This window comes from Archocentrus centrarchus, chromosome 19 (genome assembly GCF_007364275.1).
Source record: "Archocentrus centrarchus isolate MPI-CPG fArcCen1 chromosome 19, fArcCen1, whole genome shotgun sequence".
Lineage (NCBI taxonomy): Eukaryota > Metazoa > Chordata > Actinopteri > Cichliformes > Cichlidae > Archocentrus > Archocentrus centrarchus.
In genome coordinates, this window is record NC_044364.1 from 18,506,650 (window position 1) to 18,529,640 (window position 22,991).

The 22,991-nt window shown below is 41.1% G+C and overlaps 1 protein-coding gene across 1 annotated transcript in view; it reads right to left on the reverse strand.

Moving 5' to 3' along the window:
* LOC115798019 (corticotropin-releasing factor receptor 1-like) overlaps window positions 1–22,991 on the reverse strand; it is a 91,485-nt gene that overhangs the window by 51,740 nt on the left and 16,754 nt on the right. Inside the window, exon 5 of the mRNA XM_030754666.1 lies at window positions 5,089–5,174. Within this exon, the coding sequence (XP_030610526.1) occupies window positions 5,089–5,174 (86 nt within the window). The remainder of the gene's footprint in view (window positions 1–5,088; window positions 5,175–22,991) is intronic.

Here is a 22,991-nt window from a genome sequence, read left to right on the forward strand (position 1 = left end):
TGATGCTACTAACGCCATGCTTCACTATGCAGATGATGGTTTCATGACATATGCAGTGACCTTCTTACACCATATGCAGGGCGCTGCGTTCTTCCCGAGAACTCATCCTTAGTTTCATGAGCCCACAAAAAACTTTTTCCCGGTAGTGTGGTAGAAGTGTTCTTTTTCAAACTTCAGTGTGTAGTTTATGATGTTTCAGTCTTCTGTCTACAGTCACCTCATGTTAACCAGGTCCAGAGAGTCCTTTTAAGGCTTTAGCTACTTTTGAAGTCAACTTCTAGGAAGAGAAAGCACTGGACTAAATCTCTAATGGTACTTTCTAGGTTTATGCAAATCAGCAGTTCCTAGTTTTAAATCTTCTGAGAGCTCTCTTTTGAGAAGATGCAGCAAATTCAAAAGATTTATATATTTTTACAACTCAGAGGAAGCTTTTAACCAAAGCTCCATTCTGCTTTCATTTATCGGACTGCAGCTTTTTGAACTCCAATTAACTTTTGCTGAAGCCACTGGCCTCGGGCTCCACACACTTTTCAATATGGATGAGAAAAATACAAAGAAAACACAAAGATCTCTTAAAAAGGCCTAACCACACATTACCAAAGGGTGCATTATTTTCCATTGCATGCAGTGCATGAACATGTGTATAGAGATAAAATCAGTCCTACAACAGGCACTTCTACAGGGCAGGCTAACACTTCTGGGGATAAATCAAGCAAATGGGAGGTTTTCAAATGGATAGCAGAGAACCAAGTTGAGCCTGAAAGGAAAGGAGGGGGTGGATGGCAAAAGGATAATATAAGACCCACCCACCACCACCAGTAGCCTCAGGTCTCACAAAATGTGTGGGCCATCAAACCAAACCTGACTCACTCTCCTTATAAGAAACAACAAAGACACTTATATTTGAGAAAATAACCTCGAGGAAGACCCAGAAGGAAATGAGGATTTTTCTTTTCCTCAAACAAACTTTCTAATAAGCCTTTGATCCACTCAGTTTCTTCTCCCAGTGGGACCGCTGAATATCCGGTTCAATACCGACTGAACTTTAAAGAGAAGCTACTTCAACTCCCCCTTCTCTCCTCTGATGTCAGTCACTCTGCTGCTGATACCTGGTGATTTATCTCATGGCTACAAAAGGAAGAAAAACCGAGACACATATTTTTAAAAGGTGAGACACTCTATATCTATCTGCTGAAGGGATCGATTGGCTCAGTCAGTCAGTGAAGAAACACTAAATGAAGGGTCTCGCTCCGAACTCTGCTTTCTCATCCTCACAGATCTATAAAGTAAAAATGACTAACTGCCAACCTAATTACAGGAAAACATACCATCACTGCTCGCAACCCTGCTTTCAAAAAAAGTCCAGATGCTGCCAGCGGGTTGGTGTTTATGGACACAAAATATCATTTTTTTAAGTGTATTTCAATAAGTTGCATATTTTGTATCTGATGGCACGCATCTTCATGAAGATCTTCAGAGGGAATGCTTCACTCATGGCAACCAAGAAAACGGGGTTTTGTTAGTTTTATTAGTTAAAGCAAAGAAAGTAAAGAAATCCAGGTGTGAGAGGTCGGGTTCAGGTTCATCAATAAAAATTTTAACACTTCCAGCAGAAATGAGGTCAGGGCACATAAGCTAAAGGCTGCGTCCCCAAATGTTTTCATCCTGCATATTGGAACAACTCTCAGATTCATGTCAGAGAGCTTAAGGAACCATTCTGGTTCACGCAGCCACACAAGGGCCTCATTTACTAACTTTATGAACAATTTAGAAGTGCCTCTGACTGTACAAACAGATGAAGGCCAGGCTGTCTTTACAATGAATAATACTACTACTACTTATTATCCCCTTTTTGTCACTACTTATGGTTTTTCAAAACACTACATGCCACTAAATGCTCAGAAATACAATTAAATGAAAAAAATTAAAAGTTGCACTGCATATGAAGGTGTAGGCTTTAACCCTTTAATTTAAATATAGATTCAATATCAGTCAAGAATAGGAAACTACACTCTTGTAATGAAAAAAAGTTTGGTTTGAATTTGAATCAATCACACAGCCCTGCTCTCTGCAGCTGTTAGTCCAGCATTGATTTCAGGTCAGAAAGGTCGCCTCAGGGTTCAAGCAGGCACAATGTAGATGTTGACAAAGTGCTATTCAATCAACATTTAATCAATATTTCTAATCAATGTACCTGCTGCCAATTTCCCCAACTGAATATTTCAGTACAGACTTTTTCAGTCACTGTTGCTCACATCAGTGATTCTTTCAGTGATGATGGTCGTGTTTGCGTGCTGTGTGTCATTCTGTCTGTAAACATGTCGGCTCAAAAAGCTTTCATTGAATTCTGATTAAACTCTGTAGGGGTGCAGAGGGGGGGTCATGTTTATACATTCAAATGTGGCTCACATCCACGGAGGACTTCAAGGTCAACTTCATGGTTTATTGGTTGAAAATTGACAAAAAGGTTTAAAACTTAGAAACTATGATTTTGGTGTGTATTTTCAACATATAGAAAGTACCATATAAAGATTTAAACATGTCAAATTTGACCTCTGACCTCTCCTAAATTGATCTGAAGGTCAAAGATATTATAACGCTGTATAGAGGCATTTAAAACTTAAAAAAAAATTTTTTGTTTGAAAATGAAATTAACTCTATTTATTACTAAACATTTAAACACATTTTACTAAAAAATAAAATCAATGCTGCACATGTCGTTTAGCCACATAAATAAAAAATAGTAACAAATAATTATACTCAAAATTATGACAAATATATTAAAAAGTGTTTAAACAGGGCAAATAACAAAAGCCTACACTTACTGCAGTACAAACGTCTTAAAGTATGTTTAAAATGATCAAAAAATGCAAAATGAATATATAAAAAAATCCAATACACTGCCCAGAGAGCTGCCTTGGTGGAGGTTCTCTCGAGTGCTTCTTAGTGTTTGTTTCCCTGGATAGAAAAACAGCCAGTTTTATTTAACAGTAAGTATGAAGAAGATACTTTTAGCTGATCCTTCATTTCCCAAAGGAGCACCGCAGCAGACGGATGCACAGATTTGACACCAAACACCCTTCCTGATGCAACCCTCCCAGTTTTAGAGCTTGTGACCCACTGAGGCTGTTTGTGTTTCCACCTCAAACTGGGGATCGTTCATGTGTAAGGCTTAATGTGTTAACTACTAACCATGGAGCCACTATTCAGGAGTTCGAATGGTGTTACAGAAATCCCTCCAAGGCTAAACAAGTGAGTCTAGACGCCCTTCTCCTTAGCAACATTTCCCTGCTCCTGCTGGGTGATCCTGAGGCATCTACAGGGCAGATTACATATATAATCTCAGCACGATGTTCAGGGTCCACCTCTGGGTTTCCTCTAAGTTAGACAGGCCTGAAAACCTCCAGCCAGCAGCATCGTGATCAGAAGCCTGAACCAGCTTCTTTAAATTGAGGAGCAGCGGTTCTACTATCAGCCCCTTCCAAATATTTCAGAAATTATTTCTTTACCACATCATCAAAAAACATACAAGGTTAATGCTGCAAATCTGGGCTTACTCTCAAGAATTTCACTTCCTGGTTAAATAAAGGCTGATAAATAAATCACTGCAAATTCAGAGGTATTCACTTTTGTACAGTGGAGGAAAAAGTGACTCACTGTCTATTCTCCTCACCCTTTCTACCATGTGTATCCAGTATTTATATACATATATTAAAAAATTTACTATTTAAAGTAATACCTGAGCTGGTAGCTCCACCCGGTCCACTGTCCTCAGCCATCTTTGAATTTGGAGCATGTTCTGTTTGGTATAATGGCAGATCGATTACTCCGCCCTCATTTCAACACTTTTCTACTCGTACCCACAAACTTGAATTCGTGTCCACACAGAAGGGAGGAGTTCATAGTCAAAGAAATGAGAGTTGTATTCACAAGACTTTGCACACACAGCTTTTAGATTCATACTCACATATATTTCAGCGGAGATTTAGGTACAAGAATCTTATTGACATACAAATTTTTTGACAGTTATCTTACTCCATAGTGGAGCGGTGTATTTCCACCCAAACAGCAATGTTTTTCTAAACCTGACCAAGAGGTTTTTGGTGGCTATCTTGTACACAGCAGCAACATCCCCAAACAGGACACGAATCGCTGTCTGCTGGCTGAGAAAGCTGCGACATGTGCCGCCGCTTGTCTCCTGTTGAGATTTTGGCATTCATTTAAAAACTGACTGTCAGCTCTTATCATCCACCTGGAGAAAAATTGGCGGATTTGCATTTGCATCGTTACCTTAAAATTTATGGAAACAATGCAAATGGTCACCTAGTGTGTATTTGACTGCCTAGTGTGCATTTGCAATTTCAGGGGGTCAAGGGCAGTTCTTGACCCCCTGAAATGATATGTGAAAAGTGCATTTGTTAGTACCTAATTTGGGTCAGCATGTTCTGCATTTTTATTTGGAGCATTCGGTCCTCATCAAAAAAGAGAGCACTTATAACACTCTGCAGGTGCAGGTTGAGAGTATACACAAAGATAGATGCAGGAGAAAAATGTGAATGGGTAAAAATGTAGAACACAGCAGGACCATAACAGCTGCATGCTGACTGGCTGTGTTTTCTCCTCACAGCACCCGAGGACAGCGCAGTTCAGAAAAAGCACTGCTGTTTCTTTTGAGGATTTTTTTATTTTTTAACGAAAACCTGTGTTTCAAAAGAGAAAAAGCTGCGGGTCGATAAGCTGATTTAAAGCTTCCACCTACATTTAAAACCAGCGAAGCCTCAGTGACTCGGGGCAAGGTGACATTAAAGCTACACTGCAATGCAAAAATCAAAACAAGTAGATTCCTTAAAGTGATGCTCTGGGCCAATTTGTGGTATTTTCGAAGCTTTTCGCTCTATTGTCTGCAGGCAAACAGACCCTGAATTCATATTTACTATAAATACTCCAGTGAGCCTCAAGCAAAGCGGCTTCTTCCACCAGTAACCTCGCCTTTGTCTGTTTCTGATTAACGTGCAGCAGGCTCCACACCGCTGGGATCTTCACCGAAAGCCTCATTAATCAGGACACGTGCACATGGCGAAGCCTTACCTCCTCATGAAGTATGGCCTTACACATCGAGTAGTTCCCCTTCAACGCCCATGTCCCATTTGCAAGACATCTCCTATAAACGTTATCTGTAAACAGAGCAAGAGAAGAAAAAAAAAAAAAACAGATGAGGGGATTCTGTTTGAGTTATCTCATATTTTTTTTTTGCATTTTCATGTTTGGCCTTGTATCCCTGGATGTGAATTCATGCTCAATTCGTAGTGGCACTGTGACCTTTTTCTGCTTTTGAGACTAATAGGGAGCGATATCATTAGAGGAAGTCTCACAAGCTGTGATTTTTCACACGTTTGCTGTCAGAACAGTCTACCACCCTCCTGCCTAAGCACTGTTATTATTCTGTATGTTTAGACCCACGATTTTTCCACGGATGACGTCCATTTAACGTCCATTCCTGCACCACATTGTCCTCACATCTGCAGATGTCGCAAAGACAGAAGAATACACATGCGTGGAGGCTGAGGATATTTCACCGGTTGGTGTTTTCTTCGTGGTGCCTTTGCTTGTTGGCAGCACTGGGAATTAAAATGCAGAATAATATGACAAGCTCAGTTATGCCATGTAGAAATAATAATTTAAACTATTACCTCTGAAATGATGTGTAAGAAAACTGGTTAAAGAGTGACAGCTGATTTTCATACCTGTGTTCAAGGCCAAAGGAGTCCAAAGCACCTATTAGCTGCAGTCTATAAAGGGCTGCTGCTCAAACCATGTGCCCCCTCTAACACTTACACACCTACAGCTGAGATCTTTGTTTAGATTTAGTGTGAAACAGAAGCCTGGTTCTGCTGGAGGTTTTCCTTCTCACTGTCAGCAAGTGGTTGCTTATATGGGGTCGTTCTGACTGTTGAATTTTCTTCCAATTATAATTACACTGTAATTATTGTAGGGTCTTTACCTTACAATATAAAGCGCCTTGAGGCAACTGTTTGATGCTATATAAATAAAACTGAATTGAATTACCAGTCTACAGCGATCAGTCCAGTAGCCCTCACGCTCTTCAAATAAGCATCCTGACCAACTCTCTCGAAACACCTTCTGAAACCAAATGTCTCAGCATCAGATTCTGTCCTTTCTTCTCTCCCAGAGTTATCCTTCCAAGTTGCCGGCTGCATTCCCCTGAACCATCCCTGTTGCTCAGTTTCTCTGTTTTTGCTCAGTCTGTGACAATACAGCCAGTTAAGAGTAAATCACTCACTCTTGGGTCTTGCTTCAGAATCCGCTCATTGATAACGCCCGCCTTTAAGGGCTTTGACACTTTTTTGCAGATGTTTCATGTCTCATTCAAAAGTCTCCTTCAGTTCTGGCCAATAAAGGCTGATTGAGAACTGAAGAAGGTACAATTCTCCAAGAAGTCCTGTTGCCTTTGAATCAAGTACTTTCGTGATCTGGAAGACTGAGAACAAACCCAGACATCCTGACAGTGATGACGTCATTTGAATTTGCTGATCACAGTGTCACAGAGTCACATCGTCTATAGTCTGGTGCTGAAATGATACTAGCACACTAGTATCATAGAAAGAATGTGAGATAGTCACGATAAAGTCATCTGTTTGTTTGTGTTCAAGGACACCAGCTATTTTTTTCCCCCTGAAAACACGACTGAAAGTAAAGTACTTCAACAGGAAGTGTGTTTTGTGTTTAGAACCCTAACTGAGTAGTTTGAAATGCCTAAACATAAGAAATTTGTTTTTAATTGTTAGCCCATCCATCCACTTTCTTAACTACTTATCTAATTCAGTGTTGCAGGGGCCTATGATAAACAGGCGACCCATCCAGGAGGTACCGCACCTCTCGCCCTGTGACAGCTGGGAAAGGCTCCAGAACCCAAACAACCCTGAACTGAATAAGTGGAGGAAAATGGTTGGATGGAAATATGTTTAGTAAGCAGTAACATTAGAACAATTTAGAATATCTCATAAAGGAAACAGTGTAGGAACGAGAAACACAAACAGAGCCATAAATGACCCCATTCAGGCTTGGGCACTTGAGGGTAAAAATCAAAAGCAAGACTCAGAGTACCAAATAATCATTTCTTCACAGTGGTGGATAAAGCAAAACGAATGGTGTGTGTGTGTGTGTGTGTGTGTGTGTGTGTGTGTGTGTGTGTGTGTGTGTGTGTGTGTGTGTGTGTGTGGAGGGGGTGTTGACATGGAGGCGCTGACAAATGATGGGTAAAATTACATTTTTCCACTCAGGCCTGCAGTGTCATAGCACAGGACACAGTAAATCTGGAACAAATTTCACATTTGTCATTTCACATTTATTATCTCTAAAGATGATGGAAATGAAATCCGTCAAATGGGACATCGTGGAACTAAAACACCCGAAACGAGGCCATTTCGAGTTGAAGGGAGACTCTTCTTAGAGATGATGTTTGCCATGCACGGCTGTCTGCAGGTGAGCTGCCGGAGCTCGCAGTGAGTGTGGGAATAAAATGTTGAAATGTAACGCTTGTGGTTTAGTTAACTTGATGATTATCGTGGTTAAAATTAAGTTAGATGTGCTGCCTGCCACGTAATTTCGTTAGCATGTTGTGATGATGAGGCAGGGACCAGAGCGGCTGCAGCATGGGAGACTGTTTCATCTTCAGGTCAGACTTCCTGTCAGGCGATCATCAGCAGTGAAAGCACGTCTGCATGTGTCAGCCAGTTTATCACTTCTCCCATTTCAAAACATTTTCCACAGAGTTTTATGGACAGCTCTGACCCTGATCTTCTCTGTGGGTCACTGAACACCTTTTTCAGTGACAGACGACTTTTTGTTGCTCACAGTAAAAGTCAGAAAGCTGTCAACATCCATAAACAATGGAACTTTCCTTTAAGCCTTTCAACCAAGACCAAAGTCTGCGAAAAGGCACGTAAATGTTTCATCATAACCTGAGTAAATACGAAATGTAGTTTTTAAATGATAATTTCATTTATTAAAGGAAAATAAGCTATCCAAACCTAGCTGAAAAAGTGATTGGCCCTCCTCATTAAATCATGAATTAAATGAATTAACACATTTTTTTTAGAAAGCTGAGTTCAGCTTCACTGCCACACCCAGGCCTGATCACTGCCAGAGCTGCTTGATCTAGAAATCACATAAACAGAACCTGTCTGACAAAGTGAAGCAGGCTAAAGGATCTCAAAGAGCAGCTCATCATGCCATGATCTAAAGAACAGCTGAGAAACATCTATCAGTCTGGAAAGGTTACAGAGCCTGAGCCTGAGGCTTTGGGACTCCAGAGAACCACAGTGAGGTCCATCCATCCGTCCATCAATCCATCTGTCCATCCATCCATCCGTCCATCAATCCATCCATCTGTCCATCCATCCGTCCATCAATCCATCCATCAATCCATCTGTCCATCCATCCATGCGTCCGTCCATCCACCCATCTGTCCGTCCATCCATCTCCTTCCAGTTATCCTCAGGGTTGTGGGGGGATGGGGGTGTTTTGTAGTATTGTGATACAGTTTGCTGGGTAGTTGGACTGCTGCAGAGCACCATGTGGTGTCTGTGCTCACTGTTAGGTTAGTTGAAGGGACTGAGTTTAAGCAGATGATGCTCTTTATTCTAGCTTCATGCTGGCTGCGAGTTGAAAAGCAGCCATGACAGCTCATATAATATCTGCTTATATACTTATATATGACACAGCTGGCTAAGTCCACAGAGAACAGTAAATGTCAGGTCAGCTCCTTAATGTATTACTTTTTACATGGTATTCTACTGTTTTAAGATTTTTAGCTTCTATACTTTATTTTTATGCATTGTTTCTTTACTGGGCACTTTTATTTTTATCTTATAGAGATATTTTGTCATATCATATTTTACTACACTACAAAAGAGATTTTGGGATAAATAAAGTATATCTTATTTAATTTTATCTTTCTGGAGCACAAATCAGTTTGTATTTTATTTGATATTTAGTTATTTTGAGCTCAGTTATTCTTTTTCCACTGCTCTGGATTTTAGGTTCCAAACCTACTAAATCCCATCTTAAGCCCCGAGCAGAGATGAAGACGCCTATGGTTAAGTACACCTGCCAGTGCAGCCACACCCATAACTGGAAGCCTGAGTAAAATCAGAGGGACTGCAGTCTTCACCACTTCAGCACAAGCTTGATTTTTCACCCCCTTTATCAGCTCCATCTTAAAGATAAGCTAAAAAGATGAAGGCAAAAAAAAAAAAAAAAGAAAGTAGACATCAAATGCATCCCCATCAGTGTGCATGTGGACACCTGAGGTGGAGGCTGATAATCCTAAATGCATGTTTTAATAATCATAAATGTCCGGGGAGGGTAGGAGATAAAATCGGATTGGGTTACCTGAGGGCAACAATGTGGAATGAGCTGGTTAAAAATAGGATGTTGACAGTGTAAAGGGACTGTCATTCCCAATCAAGATTACCTGGCTTGTGATATTCCCTAAACCCCAAATGCAATATCCTAGAGAGCTTTCAAATCCATCTGCGGAGAATCGCGTCAGCGCCAAAAGTTAAGACCAACAAAGTTGCTTAATGGACTGATCATGCACATAATTCATAGTTTTTAAATCTAATTAAGACTTTATTGAGATGTGGACACGTAAACAGGAGTTTATCAGTGTTTTATTCCTCTTGTGAAAACGAGTTTCCTGATAGTCTTTTTTTTTTTTTTTTTTTTTTTTGCTGCACCGCCACAAATCTCTTCATTAAAGACACAAAGCTCCCCTATATGGCACTGCATGAGTGCACAACTTTCCTCCGGGTACTTGGTCACACATAATATGAATTTATTAAAGTCAAAGCGATAAAGTCACTTAAAAAAACAAAACAAAACACATTTACAAAAACAAAAATTTACAAATCAAATGTGCAAAAGCAGAAACAAAGGCCACAATAACCACACTGAGACATCACCTTCATGCAGAGCCAGAAGCTTAAAGGCAGAAATGGCTTCAAATGAAGCAGCATGACCTTGAAATTAATTCTCTCTGGCACTGGACCACAGAGTGATTTAAGACTGTTAAACCTCAGTAACACGGGAGGCATTTCTTATGTAATAAGGGAATTAAGTAGCCCGGCATCATTTTTTGGCATCGTTTGACAAGTTGCATGAGAAGAGGTGAGGGGAGTTTTACAACGGAGGCATATTAAGACGGATTTAATGCCCAGACACTGTTATTATCTGCTAGATTTATAGGAAAATGCGTGTTGTTTCAGCAGAGAAACACTTTCCCGTCACAGGATGAATAAACTCTTTGTTTATTATGGCGTTCGCCTCTTCAGAGGCAGTTCATGCCCCAAAACTCTGAATATTTTTGTTTTACAAGTATTAACAATGAAAAGGATCACATTTAAATTCTAGTGATGCAAACAGTAACTGAACAGAATCACAAGACTCATGTTTGTTTATTTCACCCACAGGAAATCTTATTATACTCAGTTTCACCCCTGAAGCCACTGCGCTGACCTTTAGGCAAGTCAAATTCAAGCTCTGTCCTTTTATTGTTAAATAACTTTTCAAAACTCACCTGTTCAAAAAGGCCTTTAATCTCCACTTTATTTTTATTTACACTCTTTGCACAGCGTCCTTGGGTTTCTTGAAAGGCGCTCTATAAATCTAAGTTATTATTATTCTAAATTGTAGAAAAAATACGGCTGTAGACTTTTTTAAGTTTCACAGAGGGATTCAGTATATATACATATAAACATACCTTCTTTCAGCTGCTCCCTTTTTCATCCATAAGAAGTCTGCATACTTGGATTTTTACGCCCTGTGCCCTTCCTGACAGAACCCTCCCAGGGATTTGTGTCTCCAGCTGAGGATCTTTCACATGTTCGGCAAATGTGCATGATCCAGATTACGTGCATATGTTTGGCTTTGGAGGTTATGGTGCATGTGTTTGTGACTTTGAGCAGAATTAAGTTAGCCGTTTAGCTCATCAAAGGGTGAACTGTGATCCAAAAATGAGTGAACTCATTGTTTTTCTTGACTGATTGTATCCATATCGTGAACTAGCATGTGGATTTCAGCCTGAGTAAGTCTGCAGGTGAAACAGAAACATAACCTGCAGAGAAAAAAGGCTGTTGAATCATATTTTGGGGCAAAGCCACCAACATTTGAAAGCATTAAAAAAAATCAGACTACATGGTGACTATTATAAATAAAAGTTATAGCTCTTTCTCAATTAATTTAAATGAGGGTTTGATGTTGTAAGGTGAAATAACTGCCTGGAGATGGTGCCAAGATGGCTGCCAAGTGGTCTCCTCCTCCTCTCTGGGTGGCGCCAAGTGCTCCATTGTGTTCACCATCTGGTCTCTAACACTGTTCATCTCCCGTTTGCTGCCCAAGCGTTATTGATTAAGATCCATTCCTTCATTTTTTCCCGCTCACCTGAGCTGATCTCAGTCCCATCGTGGGAGCAGCTGTCTAAGCAGAAAGGGCATCTTCTAACTGCTCCTTCACCTTTCCCCAAACCAAAGCAAGCAGTTGAGCTGCGTACCTAAACCTAACCAGTGAGTGATCAGCAAGCAAAGTAAAGTGCAGCACACAAAGCTCCTGACTGGATGTAACTATTTCAGTAAGTGTGACTTATGCCATCCCTCTGATCTCCCAACAAAAACTTCACAGTTTGGTATCTATCTGAGGCCAGTGTTGCCACAGCTGGTGCATCACAGCACTGACATCAAAGACACCTTGGACATAACGGGGCAGGCGCAGGTGGCAATATATCACATGACAGGAAGACAAAGCTTTGGCTTCCCAAACCCCCCTCTCCTGAGACCACCCCCAGAGGACACTGAGGTGTTCCCAGCAGGTCCAGATTCAGCCCCAGGGTCTCCTCTCAGCTGGACGTGGCTCACCTGGGAGGCTTCCAGGAAGCATCTTGATGCGATGCCTGAACCACCTCAGCTGGCTCCTTTCAGTGTGTAGCAGCAGCAGCTCTACTCTGAGCTCCTCCTGAATGACTTTCTCTGAGGGAAGCTCACTTTTGTCTGCAGGAAAATATCCAGAATAGTAAATTAAAAAAAGATGAGCATTAAGCTGAAGCTCCTGTAAGAAGAGCGGAGCTGCACCTTGTTTTCACGTTTATTGATCAATCCGGCTTTCGTGTATAATTTAAAAGCCTCACTGAAACACACACAGAAGGATTTCTGGTGATGTATGTGTTGTACTGCTAAACCACCCCCCAAAAAAATAGACCGCATATATACACACACTACTATTTTATGACAAAGAAGAAATATCTCTGTGCATCTGTGTCATTATTTCTGACACAGTTTGCTGTCAGTGTGCATGAGCGAGTTCAGAAGCTGAAGCAAATGAAGGAGGATTAGGCGCCCACGCTGCACAGAGGCAGCAGTATTGTTGGTGGTTGTTTCCTTATGGTCTCAGATACGTGAGAGGAAAATGTTTCACTTCTCAGAGCTGCTAACCGGGCTGTGACCGCAGTGAGAAACACACATGCCAGAACCTCTAAAGCTCACTAATTAACACATTTCAGCTCGTTTCATTTGGCCTCGGCTTTGACTCTAACGCAATAACAGGAGTTTGTGTTTTTCTGGGAGCTTTCTGCAGTGACTGGTTTGAGATGCTGCGATTTTTTAAATGACTAATTTCCAGGCTCATGAAAATGCTAATGAGAGAGAGAGAATCCTTCATAAAACACTGCCGGATTTTAAAGAAAAGCTCGAGTCAAAGCTCCGCACACTGAAGCCTGAGAGGCGCTTCGAATCACAGCACTGGGTTTACATTGTTACTGATTTGCTATTTGGGAATTCGCTTTAAAATGGACACGTTTCCGGTCAACTGACGACAGAATTCCACAACACAAAATCCATATTAGCTCAACAGGAAGCAATTGGCTGCATTTTTATTTACAGATTCATTGATTTCATTGACATCCCCTCCTGCTACAGAGAGAAGTGAAAGCACAAAGGTCAAAGGGTCACCGGGAGCCTAATGAGCCCGAGCTCACTGGTGTATTTTTTTCACTTGGACAGTGTGAGGCTGGCTGCTTCATCCTCTTTACAGTCTTAGTGCTAAGATGGGCTAATTATATCTTGATTTCAGCTCCACGTTCACCAAAAACAGGTGAGATTTATATCCAGCTTTTCAGCTCATTCTTGGACTGAAAGCAAATAAGTAGATTTCCCAAAATATTAAATTGCTATTATAAAACAGAGATAGTTTCCATGAGGAAGATGTGCCTGTGACAGATCTCTTTCTCACGTACGGAGCAGGACCTTTATACTAAACTACGAACTAAAAATATGCTTTAGAAAAAAAATATATTTTGTGCTTATTAAATGCAGTCATTGTGATTTTGTTCACTCTGTGAGCATGCAAGGAGACACTGGTACATACTGAGGTTGCCTTGTTTGTACTGTAAAACTTATTCTTACTCACAGATAATCAGAATAATTAATCAGAAAGAAAAATTGAGGTGAAAACACTGGGCACGCAGCGCCATGTGCAGCCCTGAGCCCTAATGCAGATGTATTATATGAATATGAGTGTTATAACCTCCTCAAGTACAAAAGTTTGAGGTTCTTGGGAAGTAAATCAGCAGCCAAAAGTACCTTCTCTCCCTAAACTCTGAGGGGCTCGGTGCTTCAGGAGCTGCAGGTAATTTTCAAAGAGCTCATCAGAAACCAGCAAACATAGAAATTGACTCTTTGCCATTTTGGCAAAGGATCTGTCAAGTTGCTTATTATTCCAAGGAGAAAAAAAATGTAAATATGTGAACTTCACTTCACTCCCAGACTTGGAAAAATGTGACAGGAGAGGAGGAGAAGAGCTCGTGTTTAAAGATAAGGAATGCTCAGCAAATGACATCTGATAAACTTCAATTCAGGCATTTCATTTATGCATGAGGTCTGTCTTTAATCCATCCATCCATCCATCCTCCCTCTTCTGTAAACTCCACACAGAAAGGTGGAATCAAACCCAGGACCTTCTTGCCGTGAGACAGTGCTAACCACCATGCCATAATAATTGTGTGTTAAAAAGGCTGTACTGCACAGTAAGTGTAGGCAGGGCTGTTCCCAGTATTATGGTATGGCTTACAGTAATGCTGGCAGGGCAGCCTGTGGTGTCCGTGCTCTCTGTTCGTTCAGGGGAGTGAATTTAAGCAGATGATGCTCTTTAGTTTCACTTGCCAAGTTCCACCTTTATACTAGCTTTATGCTGGCTACGGGTCGAAAATCAGCCATGGCAGATCATATAACATCTGCTGATCTGTTGTGTAGGATGCAGTTAGTTCAATCCACAAAGAGCAGTAAATGTCAGGTCAGCTGATCACAGCCTGCCAAAAGGGAAAAAAAAATCAATCTGGGAGTTACTTTGAGGCATCTCATTTTCAGCCTCCGTACTGCTGCACCGGATCTGAGGATTCCTTCACCTGCCAAATCCCACTTTAGCCCCAGCTTACAATTTCTTACATTATGCTCCCGATAAATACACATTATAATAACACAAAAATAAAGCAAACACTACATTTAATAAAAACTATACTGAACCCCCTGTGGAAAGTAAATTAAAAACGAATGATTCATAGACAATGTGAGATCCTCACTGTCCAACTCTTTTTCAGCACACATTACTGTGACTGCTGCAGCACTACTTTATTAACATTCTCCTGCAGTCTTCTGAGGGAATGGAGCCATCGACAGCATCGTAAAATGCCTTTCGTATGGGTCACGAGCTCAAGGTCCCCAAAATAACTGCTGACTTCACACAGAGGCTGCAGCCAAACTGGAGATTTGCCAGCAGTTTTAATAACAGCGGCTAGGTTTGTCTCTTAGAAAGCTCACAGTCGATTTCAGAACTCGAGGAGATGTAAGCTACATCGCACGTATCAACTTTAATCTTTGCTCAGTGACCTCCTATTGTTGTCTGTGAATGGGAGTTAAAAACAGCGATTGGGTTGAGCCAGGTGCTAAATCCTCCCGGTGGAAACAGGAGCTTTAGGTATCCCTCCAAGCCCGGGGGCCAAATGATCTTCTTTTCATCTTATTTCCATACAGCGCAAGCCAAGCAAGCACACAAACACCCAGAGAGTGCCCTCTCTGCGGACGAAAATGCATAACAGAGCAGAAATGTTGGTGTAATTGTACACCCCTTCACAGGCAAATATGCTGACCCAAATTTAGTCACACTGGCTTAGCAGATCAATGGCTGCAGCTAAGAAGCATCTTCCTCCTCTGTGCATTTGGAGAAGGGGTCTAATTAAAGCAAGCATCGGCAGGGTAGAAAAGAACATATGATTTGCATTAATTGAGAGCAAACTACTGTGTTTTCGAGCTGCTGTACAGCAAAACAAACGGCAAAAATCTCAGAGCCTCTGCGGACGAAGTGAGATATTACCATGTTATTATTCATATTAAATCTTTATTTAATCAGGTAGTCTTACCGAGATCAAGATCACATTTTCAAGAGTGTGCCGAGAACATGAAAGGATAATAATCAGACAAAGAAACCATCAACAAACGCGATTAATGCAAGGTCACAATAATAAAGTCGGTTATGAGTGGTGCAGAAAACATCAAATAATAAAAAAAAAGAGAACGAGGTGTGAAGGACTCGACTTTGCAGGCAGTCTGAAGATCATTTCATGTAAAAGGTGCATTGTTCTTTAAAAAAAAAAAAAAAAAACTGCTCCAAGGTTTTTAACGTACATCAGCAGCACGCAAGGCTAAGTGGGCATTTGATTGAGTGGTGTGGTTAAAAGAGAAGTGAAGTAGGAGACTGAAAACTAAAGTTTCAGATATGAATAAGGAGAGATCTTTTTGTCTCTGGTGATGAAGCGGAAAGTGCTGTGAAGTGCAGCAGAATGGTTTCATTAAAAACAAACAGCCTTTGATTATGTGTCAGACTTTTACAACTTTAGCTTCTTCAGCCCAATGCTGAACATGAATCATAAAGAACAGTTTGCTTTCTGTGACTCAGTTATGCAGATACCAAGCCTTTAATGGGGGTGCTGCCAGAGTCACTGGCACCATGCACTTGGTCCTGTCTGCATGTAAAACAGGTCTGTGATTACAAAGAGATAATTAGAGGTCACCAATGCAGACTGAAGAAGAACCAAAGCCTGTGTATAATTGTGCTGTCCACAAAAATGGATTTTAAGGCATGAGTAGGACAAATGATGGTGCTTATGTTAGTATAAAAAAAGAAAAGGACCGAGTATAGACCCCTGTGGCACCCCATTTCTGAGCACCATCAGAAACAATAAAATAAAATGTTATGTTGTAATATTTAGGTTTCCTTCAGAAAACAAAACAAAAAGAAAAAAAAAAGTTGAAGTTGCTTCTAGTCCCATTTTCTTTCTGTGGCTTCATCACACTTCCTGTTGTAAGATTTGTTTTCTAATGTGTCGTGTTTTTATTTTACTTTGTTTTGTCCCTTAGTTTGTGACTGTCTGTCCCACCTTCATCAGTTTCACCTGTGTTTAATCTCTCCTGTTCTCCAGTCATTCGTGTCTCTATATGTACACAGTCCTTTAGTTCCTGTCACCTTTTCAGATTGTCCACTTGTCTATGTCTAATTCTTCTTGTGATTTACTTCTTGGACTTATCGGCATATAAAAGCTTGGTTTTTGCTATTGAACCCGACTTCTGTATGTGTTCAGCTCTTGGGCCATCTCTGATGCAACACCCTGCATTTTCTTTTAATGTTAAATAAGGAAATCAAACTTCTGGGTACAGCTATAGCTCTCTAGGTTGAGCATACATAACTGCACATACAGTCATAATATACTTTTAATATATCTAACATATTTCCATACTTATATAAGATTTCCCAAACAGGACATTTACTTCAAGCAGAGTGTTATTACAATGAGGTATTTGTACCTGTGAAGGCACTGTAATACATCCTCCTCCTCTGGTAAAACAGGAATAAATCCTGAGTCTCTTCATCAAAACAAATCTTTCCACTAACAACTCATAAATTCAGGAGTGAGACCAAACAGCAGCTACATTACTTAAACTTTCCACAATCTCCCAGCACCCAGACTCTGAAATAATCCGCACAGGATTCAGGTGAGCAGCTATACCTGAAAACATGCTGGAAACGTCTGCAGCCACCTCATTTTCATCATAAATAAAACACACTGGAATCGGCCAAAATGGAAAATTACAGGCTGTGTATATGGAAAGGAACTGATGCCAGTTTTCACGCTGGCTGTGTATTCTGGCTCAGAGGAAGAAATCACCTCAAGGGTTTGCAGAGGACTATGAGCTCTGCAGAGACAGGAAGAATTTACTTTGCATGTCTTAGGAGGAGCTCGTGAGAGGGAAGAAATAACACGCATGCACATCACACCGCTTTTTTCTTTTCTATCTTTGATGTTAACCTTCTCCACGCACGCACACGCGCATTCATGAATTTAAATTTGATGAATACTCCGCCCAGCTTGAGCCCATTCAACAAAAAGATGCATGTCGGATTAGTGAGCAGGAGGGCGAGTCGGGGCAGAGCGTTTTGCCACCCGACTGGCTGCCAGCGGCTCTCTCCTCCTCCTCCTCCCTTTCCTATAACTGACACAAGAACCAACATGTGATAGAAAGAGAGTGAAATGAGCATCCACATAAAGCAACACAAGCTGCTCCCACATACATATTAAAATCCACTGGCCTCCCTCTGGGGACCGTTAAGGGAAAGTCAAGCTTGGCAACAAATGGAGGGGCTTCCGGGTGGGGCAAGACGTGCTACAACAAAGACAGCTATTCCAGGCTGAGTCATGAGCCGAGAGGAGGGCACGCAGCCGCCACTGGCACCTGTCACAACTCCGCGGCCGAGTGGGCCGGTCAACGCCCCCCGGATGCCTGCCATCCCCTCCGTGCATATGTTTGACAACACGCTGTAATGGTCCGAGAGAGCGTCAGAGATACTGGAGCGCTCGTAATGATTATAACATGTGGATCTAACTTGAGTGTCTCAGCAGGAAGGTTAACCAAAGTGCATTCAGCTCTTTTTGATCTTCAGATGTGATTTTTTTTTCACGCTCATTACATTTAATTTTTCAGCTTTTCATCTTATTCTTCCATGCAGCAATGAGGACAGATTATTTCAACAGGTCACACAAAACGAGACGGTGTTAAGTGTGTTGAAATGGAGCTAAGACAGTTATGCAGCAAGACAGACACTAACTTATATATATATATATATATATATATATATATATATATATATATATATATATATATATATATAAAATACAGCAATTATACTTAATAAAAAAAATCAACAAATATAAAACACTTTTTTGTGAAAATCTGGTGGATGACATCATGGTGGTTAAGATCATCTTTAAACGTCTGTGGTTTGTACGTGTCTGTGTAGCTTTTGCCATTTTTATTTGTTTACATGAACACGTTTTTTTTTTATCATACTGGTCTCATCTTTTGGTTTGTGTGCACAACCTGAAACTTCTTGAGCTTTAAAGGGACATTCAAATATTCTGACTTGCTGTGTGGAAGTTTGAGCTTAACTCCAGTGCTATAGTGGCCGCTGAAAGGCCAACAGTTATGGCCGCAGTTTATCTGTAGTGAGTGCTGGCTGTCAGTCGCTATTGACCTCAGCTGTGAGAAGTGCTGACCTTTATTTACTCTGGAAGAGGCTGTAAAACTCTGTAAGGAGTGCAATGGGTCAATGAAGCTCTCTGACTGATGACAGCGATGCTGAGGTGAGCTGTTCAGGATATCCAGAACTTTTCTGTGGGCGAGCTGCTGTTAGTGAAACTTTCTTTCAAGTGGAGCTAACATCGTTGGACTCGGGCACTTAGCGAATAAACTCTCATATGACGTGGAAATGAGGGAGGAGAGAGTAGTGGTGGAGGAGGAGAATGACCTAAGTGCTATTCACGATTTTTAAATTAAAAGTAGCTTATGAAGCTGACAGTGACAGTGGTGACAACTGTGACAAGTTCAGGCCAACCAATGATGCTAAATCATTTAGCATCAATGGTTTAGTAAACGATGCCACCATATGTGAATAAAGATCAGGGAAGAGAAAAATTAAACACGCTTACATGACGGAGGAGATTTCAAGCGTCAGATTTCAAAAGGTGATAAAAACTCCTCGTGTTTGGATTGTGGGCCTGCTTTTAACAATCTGACAGGCTTGAATCAATTTAGTCGAGTCTGAGACAGATTGAGACCAAGATTTTATTAGTCATCCTCAGCAGCATGACATGTAATAAAGTGACATGAATGCCTTAAGGCCACATGGTCTTGATATCAGTACTAATATAGTGCATCAGTCACGTCTACAATAAGGTCAAACTCGTCACCTGGGACAGAACATAACATGTATATGATTTACAGGTTATGTTACACCATCTGGGTGGAGCTCAAATGTCATGTAGGTTGCAGGAAATGGACTGTGACGCCATCTGATCAGCAGCACATGGCTAATAAACAGAGAGGAAAGAAAAAAAAGCTTTTTATATAAGATGGATCTATAAAAAAATCTTTCCTGCTCATAGTGTGACCTGAGCTAAAAAAGAAAAACAGCTGCTGTCCTCATTATTTCACTTTTCATCCAAAGCAGCTGCCTGTTGGAAATGTCTAAATATCCAACAAAGTTAGTTTTTCATGCACCAACAGACAAATACAGTGTTTTAGACACACCTGGATAGTAACTGAACTGCCTTAATTCTTTGTGGCACAGATTCAACAAGCTGCTGGAAATGCTCCTCAGAGGTTTTGGTCCATGACAGCATCACACGGTAGCTGCATATGTGTCAGCTGAACATCCATGATGTGAATCTCCCATCCCTTCACATCCCAAATGCCTGGCTGCTGTGGAGGACATCTGAGAACAGCGAACTCACTGTCATGTTCAAGAAGCCACTTTGAGATGGACATGGTCAGCAGCAATGCTCCGGTAGGCAAACGATGCTCAGTTGGTACTAAGGGGCCCAAAGAGGGCCAAGAAAATATCGTCCACACCGTCACACCAGAGATGCTCTTCTGCATACTTTGGTTGTAACGAGTGGTTTTCAAGTGGCATTTCCTCCCAGAGATCTGCCGCTCAGGGGATATGTTCTCTTTTTCAGACTGTTCTCTGTAAACCCTGGAGATGGCTGTGTAGGAAAATACCAGTTGAGCGGTTTCTGCAATCCTCAAACCGGCCCGTCTGGTGCCAACAACCATGCCACGTTCAAAGTTCTTTATTCTGATGCTCAGTTTGAACTTCAGCAGGTAATCTTCACCGTGTCTGCATTGGTAAATGCACTGAGTTGCTGCCATATGATTGTTTAATTAGACATTTCTGATAATAAGCAGTTGAACAGGTGTATCTAACAAAGTGGTTGGTGAGTATAACTGTTTGTGAACTGTCTGACTTGATTTTCTGCTGTAATAGATACAAAAACGATTGGGGGGGGGGGGGTGTCTTTTAGGATCCTTTGGGCGATGGTACTGATGCTGTGTATATGGGGGCCTGTGATGATTTAATGATCTCCCGCAGAGACATCTGCTCTCGGTCTCAAAAATCACATCACAGATTCTTTGTACATATTCTGACATCACTTGTAACTTTGTCCATGTTTAATATGAACATCCACCATCCATCTAACAGTGTATTTAGGTCATAAAAGAAGGAAAAGCAGGAAAGGTCCTCTCTGATAATGTACAATGGCCACTGAGAGTGAAGGGGTTAACACTTCTCCCAGCGATGTATTCATCTGGCCTAATATAATCAATTTGATGAATAAAAATGATGCAGTGAAAGGAACCATACGTATCTGCTCCTTCTGTCTGGCTCAGCAACTTAAGTAGGGGATTTGTCACCATCTAATTTTGGAAATCCAGCCGGGTGCCTCAGCCCTGATTCATGGAAGTGCTGCTATTCAGGGCAGGGACGTGTTCAACCTTCGTCACAATACATGTCAGGGTTACTTCTGTGTGGTGTTGCTATCAGCTCTGATCGGTCGCACACACATCTGCCCGCCTGCTGTGGGTAATCTGCTCTGAATAAAGTTTTGTTCTTTGGGCGACTCATCCAAGTGGGTCAGGATGAGGACAAGTTTGCTGCATAGCAGCTTTAATATTGTGGTTTTTGAGACTGGTTCATGACCCATTGCGCTATCTGTAACTGGAGCACAGACGAGAATTCACTTCCAGTTTCAGACCCTTTTTCTTTTCTGTAAATCTTTTCCTGGATTTGTCTCTGCTGTTGATCTGCGGTTGAAACGTAGCCAAGATCTTTTTTTGTACCCGTAACTCAGACTAACAGGGAAACTGACTTCTGCACTCGTGGATCTGAACTCTGGAATAATCTCCCTCTGGATCTGAGGACAGCAGAACATCCACTCAGGCTTTTAAGTGCCCACTCAAGACTCACCGCTGCCCTTGTCTTCACCTAAAGCCACTTATTACTGCCCCAATACCACTTACTGCTCCTTCCCATGCCAAGATACACCTCCCTGTGATCGCACTCAGACCTTCGTTTCATACGTGCACTGAATGCTTCTTTAGTTCTTTAGACACATATATATACTTTTAAAATGGAGTTATTTTTTATTTTGTTCAAAGTATTTATTGCACTACTATTTGAACTAAATAAAATAACTAAATTTAGAAAAATCTGATTTTCTTCAGAAAGTGAAACATGGAAAGGAGACTAAAAGTATAATAAATGTACTTAAATAAGAAGAACTTAATGATTTTTAGGTGGTTATGTTTTGACCAGCTGGGTGGTTAATTATTTAACTTTGATGTTTGTGTGTATTAACACAGCTTGTGAATACTAACACAAATAAAATGATGAAACAATGTCTGAATGTGTTCAGCAAATCTGTAAAAAGATTAGAGATGATCTGATGTTTCAGATGGTGGAAAGCATTTTAAGATGCAGCACTGCAGCAGCTACAGATGCTTTCTGTGTGCTAATGTGCAGAATAAAACTGTTAAATCACTATTTTTTTTTTTTTACCTTGAAGGTGACTTATTTTCATTTCTCACGCCGTGTTTTCATGTTTGGACTCTACTAGAGCAGCTTTGCATAATTCAAACATAAGTAAAGGCATCTGTTTATGTATTTACATGATGGCTATAAAGACTGAGGGCAGCTCTGCTGTGAGACACGTGCTTAGTTTGAAAATGAAAGAAGCTCATGATTGAGAGAAGACCGCCTGGCTCCATTTGTGCTCAAACGAAATGCACTTTTATCTGTTTTTCTCAGTTTTTCTTTGTGAAGCACAGACAACAAGCCTGAAAACTGCAAACTCTTTCAGTGTGACCCGGCCAGAGCCTGAATAAACAGCAGTAAACTCTGCAGCTTAAGCAGAGCCGCCGTAGCTGCACTGGATCTCACCGACCACAGATTGTACAAGCTGATCTTCTCAGAGTGGATGTTACAAGCACAGTTACAAGTGCAGGATATTCTCCTGTTAAAGATAACCGCCACATGTTAGTCTGAGCAGCTGCATCCTCTAACAGCTCAGTACCCCGTGTTAAACAGCAGCACACAGAAACAGAGGAATTAATGGCGATCTTGGTGGCAGTAAATCAGTTCCAGCTATGAAATGCAGTGGAAGAAATTTGTAACAGCCCGTTTAGCCTCCATCTCCACGTTCTTCAGTTACTACTGAAATAAATTTCAGGCAACACTTTTCAACGCCTCCACGAAACACCTCTTTCCCTCGCCTGTAAAAGCTCAGCAAGTGTTTCCTGTAAAAAAAAAAAAATCCATTCATAACATCTAACATGCTCATGATTAAAAGAAGGGGCTTCATTTATGCGCTGGAATGTGCTGAAATGATTGCACTCGTGATATATGCATGAACAGAGGATCACGCTGCGATAATCCTGATCTCGCTTTTATATGTTCAACTGAAAAGATCTCACGAGGGCTTAAAAAAAAAAAAAAAACTGGAGCCGAACCAAAAAGCTTCGGGGCCACAGTGACCA